Source organism: Arachis ipaensis, chromosome B09 (genome assembly GCF_000816755.2).
Source record: "Arachis ipaensis cultivar K30076 chromosome B09, Araip1.1, whole genome shotgun sequence".
NCBI lineage: Eukaryota > Viridiplantae > Streptophyta > Magnoliopsida > Fabales > Fabaceae > Arachis > Arachis ipaensis.
In genome coordinates, this window is record NC_029793.2 from 49,798,318 (window position 1) to 49,804,584 (window position 6,267).

The window sequence follows — 6,267 nt, forward strand, 5'->3', positions numbered from 1 at the left end:
AAAAAACCCGAGAACCCAACAAAAAAAAAACAACCAAGAAAAAAATTTATTGCAACCATCATGCATGAAGATCCTAGACAACAATATCACAATTTCACAACATCAATGATTATCTGGATAACAAATGAAGTTCAAGCCACATCCATATATCCTTAATATGGCATGATTCATTAACTGAATTTCCTATCAAGTTTAATGCTACGAATGCACCACGAAGACAGCAAAAATTCAAAAACCAATAAATAAATAAGATAATAAAATAAAATCCAAGTAAATTTGTAAACACGATCCACCTTATCAATTTTCTCAAATGTGTCAGCCTTTCGAGGAATCCAGCCACTGAGGGCTTCCCCACAAACTGCCGTAAGCCACGGTGGCCACCCAGCTGCTACTTGCTCCCCCCTCAAATTCTTAGGGGGATTACTCAACCTTGGGTTTGGCTTTGATCTTCTTCTTTCGCCCCTCGCTTTCCGAGGCTGCTCATCATTGCTGCCATTCTCTTCTTTTTCCCTCTGCTTCTCGCCATTCTGAATCTCCACCTCGCCTACATCGATATTGCTTGTAGACACATCACCAACCTTCCTGCTCAACTCAGCACTCAAACCCTTCTCCTCCTTCACCTCAGAGACAATCCCCGATTGCACCTCTCGGCTAATCACACACCCCATTTCAAGAACATAAGCTTCAATACCTTGACATGGCTTGTTAAGGGTTTCTGAATTACCAAAGAATCACCACAATAATCCAATAAAAAACAAGGTCAAGGTTATGAATGAGTGCATAATCCTCAATTAATTTACTAATCCTACCATTAATAACATCACCCAACGAAAGCAGCAAGCAAATTTAGTATATCATGCATCATGTGGTAAATTAAGAACGTGAAATCAAAAGTAAAACTTGGTCAAATTATACATGATCAAAGGACCACAAAAAGGAACACAAGCACACAGAGAATTTACTAAACTAACCAAAATGGGAATTCAGTTAAGGTCAAAAGGCACCAAAGATTCTGTGTAGTGTCTCAAAGTGATCGCGCATAGAAAGGAAAGCGAAAACGAAAGTGTCTTTTCCTTTTTATCGGTATCGTCCCGCAGATAAAGCACGTGATGGGTTTGGTAATAAGTAAGCAATAAACCAAAGGGGAAAAACACAAAACTTAAAAAAATAAATAAATAAATAAATAATAATAATAATAATCTATCTACTTATCTATCTACTTAATATACTAAAATTGGGTTTTCCCCAACTAATGAAAGTGAGGTGTCACTTTCTCGTGAACTCATTTTCCCTCCAAAATGAATGCATTTAATGAATAATGCATAATTATACTAATTTAGGAAAATACCTTTATTATAATTATATAAAATCAATATTTAATGCATTATTAAACTACTTACCAATTATTAATCAAAAATATTTTTAATTATTTTAATGAATAATACATAATTATACTAATTTAGAAAAATATCTTTATTATAATTATATAAAATCAATATTTAATGCATTATTAAACTAATTATCAATCAAAAATATTTTTAAACATTTTAATTATATTCATTTTAATTATATTGATATCCTTCTAATTCTTATTCATTATCCAATGATTTTATTAATAGCAAGTTGTTAACCCATTTATATTGATAATAATAATAATTTTATTAGGATAAATATCAAATTCTATTCCTAATATAGAAATATAAAATTTAATTCCTTCCATTTTTATTTTACTACTATAAAAGACCATGTATGCTAGAAGAAAATATTATTCGTTTACTAATTACTCTTTCATTTGATAGCTTTTACAACAATTCTTTTTCTTCCTATAAGGCGTCGTTGCAAGAAGACAACTATCGTGGACACAAACTACCACACTCTTCAACTTTCGTGCTCATCATTCGGAGCTATATAAGATATGTTATCTATGAAGTATTTATAGACCATGGTGTTATCATGTATGCATAAATAAAAAGTGTTTCGTATTTAAATTTAAGTCATTTACTAAAAACTAACTAGAACATACTCAAAACTATATGAAATTAACCCCAAAAAGCGTATAAAATATCCGCTCATCAGCCATCCTGAAAGAAGAGGGAAAAGAAAAAGTAACCCAAAAATAAAGATAGAAAATAAATTAGGTATGGGTGGGCTAATGCCAAAATGATAAGGGTCTCATTTACATGGAATCTTCAACATATAAGTGAGAAAACAATAGAAGCCATGGCATACCAATGGTGCAAAATTTGCAACAATGGGGAAAAGAGTGGGGGAGGAGAGATAATATAAATTCATGTCAATGCAAAAGTAATACAAATATAAAAGATTGGCATTGATTTAAATAATATTACTCAATCAGAATTAAACAAGTCACTAAGCATCAAGAAAATACCAGAAAAGATGTAACAGTTGTGTCACGGATCATCACCTTCATCACAGTTAAGCGCGAATGAACATCTTAGATAGAAACAAGCGTGTTTGAATAGAAAACAAAAATACTTGCATTAATTCATCGAGACACAGCAGAGCTCCTCACCCCCAACAATGGAGTTTAGAGACTCATGCCGTCAAAGAGTACAAAGTTCATATTTAAGAAAAGATAAGAGAATAAGGATTCGGAGAAGAAAAGATAAGAAAATTGGCACTAATCTGGATAGGTTGTGCGATGCTGGCGACGCGGTCGCGTGGTGCGCAAATAAGGTTAGGCAACGCGGACGCATGGGGCACACGATCGTGTGACTCGATTTGTGCTGGTGGCGCGAGTGCAGCCTCGCGGTCGCGCAACTCTCTGTTCGAAACTCTTTTTGCCAAAATTCTGGGTGACACGATCGCGTGGTTGACGCGGTCGCGGGGGTGGCCATCTTTTGAAAACGACGCGAACGCGTGGGGCATGCGTTCGCGTGGGAGGGCTTGGGCTTCCAGCACGAGTCCAGCCCAACTCCAGCACAACTTTCGGCCATGCACCCGGTTGACGTCGATTTTCAGGTCACACGACCGCGTGGGTGACGCGGTCGCGTGGGAGGCCATTATTCCCAGGTGACGCGGACGCATGGGGCATGCGTCTGCGTGGGTAGAATTGTGCCATTGGCACGCCTCCAGCCACGCTCCAGCGTGACTCTCTGTTCGTTTTTATTTTCTCCCCTCTCCTTGCGACGCGGACACGTCGCTGATGCGGTCGCGTCGCGTGGCATTTTTTTTAATCTGAAAAATGAAGAATGTAGTGTTAATATGAAGGTGATGCAAAATTTCATGTTCAATATAATAAAATAAATTAAAACTAGAAAACAAATAAAACTAAATAAAAAATGAAAAAAAAGGAACAATCATACCATGGTGGGTTGTCTCCCACCTAGCACTTTTAGTTAAAGTCCTTAAGTTGGACATTTGGGGAGTCCTTTGTTATGGAGGCTTGTGCTTGAACTCATCCAGGAATCTCCACCGATATTTGTGATTCCAATGGCCTTCGGGATCCCAAACTAGGCGCAGAAAGCCTTCAAGCAAGTTAAAGCAAGTGACAAGGCCCCAAGAGTGTTGATTTCTGGGATGAATTCCGGGGTCCCAGACCTTGCCTTTGCACTCATCTTCTTGTTGATCATCATTTTTCCACTTGGGTGGTGAACCGTTGGAATTCTCACTGAGACATCCAAACAGCTTCCTAGACCCATTCAGTTGAGTTTTATACCAACCTTTGCATTTAAACTTAAAGCTTCCAACCATAATGAACCTTGCTTGACAATTCTTATCACTGGTCATCTTCCTCTTACTCTTAATGCCACAAAGAGCTCTAAGTTGACCATCCGTCTCCAGTAGCTCATATTCAAGTGGGATTAGAAAGCTATGGGATATGAATTTTACCCACTTGAATGTTGTGAAGGATGATGGCAACTTAGGGGGAAGGGTTTTTAAAATGACACCAAACTTAAAATTTTTAGATCAAAATGAAGAAAACAACTAAGAACAACTTGAAGGTCAAGATGAACACGAAGAACAAATTTTTGAAAAATTTTTAATAACTAAATAAAAATCAATAACCTCTTAATTTATGAAAAAAAAAAAATAAAAATAAAAACAAATAAACAAGAAAAAAGTAAATATTTACAATAACCAATAATAAGGCACACGTTTGCAATTCCCCCGCAACGACGCCATTTTGACGTTGGGATTTTTGCCAGTAAAGAATTTCATAAAAACAGTCGCGTTGTAGATATAGTCTCTAAACCGACAGAAATCCCTTCGTACAAACGTTTTGGTTGTCACAAGTAACAAACCCCTTTTAAAATTGATAACCGAGTATTTAAACCTCGGGTCGTCTTCTCAAGAAATTGCAGGGAGATGTTCTTATTATTGGTTATGAGCCTTGTAAACTGGGGTTTTGAAGGTAAGGAAGAAGTATGTTAAATGATAAGAAAAATAAAATAGTAATAATAAAATAAACTCTTGGAAAGGTATTAGAACTGAAAATCCTGTCCTTGTTATCCTTATCAGATGTGATGAGAATTGGATTTTAATCCCACTTAGTTAAGTCAAGTGGACTAATTAGCTTGATCCTCAAGTCCTAGTCAATCCCTGTGGGAGGACTAGCTTTAGAGAGATCTAGATCAAGTAGAATATGCCAATTTCAACCACTCCTGAGTTTGACAACTCAAGTATTACCAATTACCTAACCAAAGCCAAAAGGAAGGAAAATATCTAAATTAAATTAAAAGTATTAATATAAATAAAGCAAAGCAATCTTAAATCTGAAATACCTCAAATAATATTAAATAAAATATACAGATCTTAACATGAAAAGTTCATAAGCCAATTGGGCAACATATCTAATACAAGCATTGAAGCATCTGAAAGTAAAAAGAGGAATATAAAGTAAAAGGAATATTAAACCTGGGATTGAGAGTCACTCCTAAAACTAAGAGAAATCCTAAATCCTAATCCTAAGAGAGAGAGGAGAGAACCTCTCTCTCTAAAAACTACATCTACCCCTAAAATTGTAAATATGAGAGCCTCTTTATGAATGAGTGCATTCTCCCACTTTATAGCCTCTAATCTGTGTTTTCTGGGTCGAGAACTGGGTCGAAAACAGCCCAGAAATCACTGGAGAAGAATTCAAACACGCTGATTTCCGTCACTGCGACGCGGCCGCATGGATCACGCAGTCGCATCGCCTAGCTTCAGGGAAACTATAGCATAATATATATCAAATCGAAGCCCCAGACGTTAGCTTTCCAACGCAACTGGAACCGCATCGTTTGGACCTCTGTAGCTAAAGTTATAGCCGTTTGAGTGCGAAAAGGTCAGGCTGGACAGCTTAGTAATTTCTCCAACTTCTTGTATTCCTTCCACTTTTGCATGCTTCCTTTCCATCCTCTAAACCATTCTTGCCCTGTAATCTCTGAAATCACTTAACACACATATCAAGACATCTAATGGTGATAAGAGAGGATTAATAATAAGCAAATATAAGATCAAAGAAGCATGTTTTCAATCAAAGCACATAATTAGGAAGGCAAATGTAAAACCATGCAAATAGTATGAATAAGTGGGTAAAGAGTAGATAAAAACCACTCAATTGAGAACAAGATAAACCATAAAATAGTGATTTATCACATAGCCTGTGTGAAAGATTAGATTGATGTCACACGGCCTATGTTGAGAACTTAGAGTTGTTTTTTTTAGTTTCAGTATTAAATTAACCGAATTAAGTAGCTGCTTGTGAATATTGCTTAGGGTAGTTACAACCAATATAGTGGCTTTGAAATGTCTTTATCAGTTATTAATCATTGGTTAATTTGGAGATGAAGTTCTTCGGTTATTACCTGGACTAGAACATGATTGTTTTGCAAAGTAGTTAGTTGGTTTTTGATGTAAATTCTTTTGGTTGCATTTAAGTGTATTTATTTGATTCCATCCATTTTGTTTGATCCTGATTGTGTTGTTGGTTTAGGCATTTGTGGTTAAATGTTAACTTTGTCGACTCCTTTGTGATTTTCTTCCAGGGAACTTCTGAAAATGTGTTATCAATTGAGGTGCTGTCATGGAATCAGAAATTGGTGATGATGTTCCCGTTATCGACATGAAATTTGAGTGTATGGATGCAGTAATCCAATTTTACAACACCTACGTGAGAAAAGTTGGCTTTGACTGGATGAATAGGTGTTCAAAAAAGAATGTCGATGGAGTTGTATACTATGTTATACTTGTCTGCAACCGGGAGGGCAGAGCCGAATCAAAGGTTGATGAAACAAGAAAGACATATCCAAAAGGACCTACAGG

At 36.3% G+C, this 6,267-nt stretch overlaps 1 protein-coding gene across 2 annotated transcripts in view; it reads right to left on the reverse strand.

Annotated features, from left to right (window-relative positions):
* LOC107618357 (probable serine/threonine-protein kinase At1g54610) overlaps positions 1–1,116 on the reverse strand; it is a 7,016-nt gene extending 5,900 nt beyond the window's left edge. The window contains exons 1-2 of one of the 2 annotated variants that reach the window (XM_016320390.2): positions 972–1,116; positions 294–715 (exon numbers count right to left, since the gene is read on the reverse strand). In XM_016320390.2, the coding sequence (XP_016175876.1) occupies positions 294–668 (375 nt within the window). In that variant the 5' untranslated portion in view covers positions 669–715; positions 972–1,116. The other variant, XM_021112674.1, reaches the window with a different exon arrangement.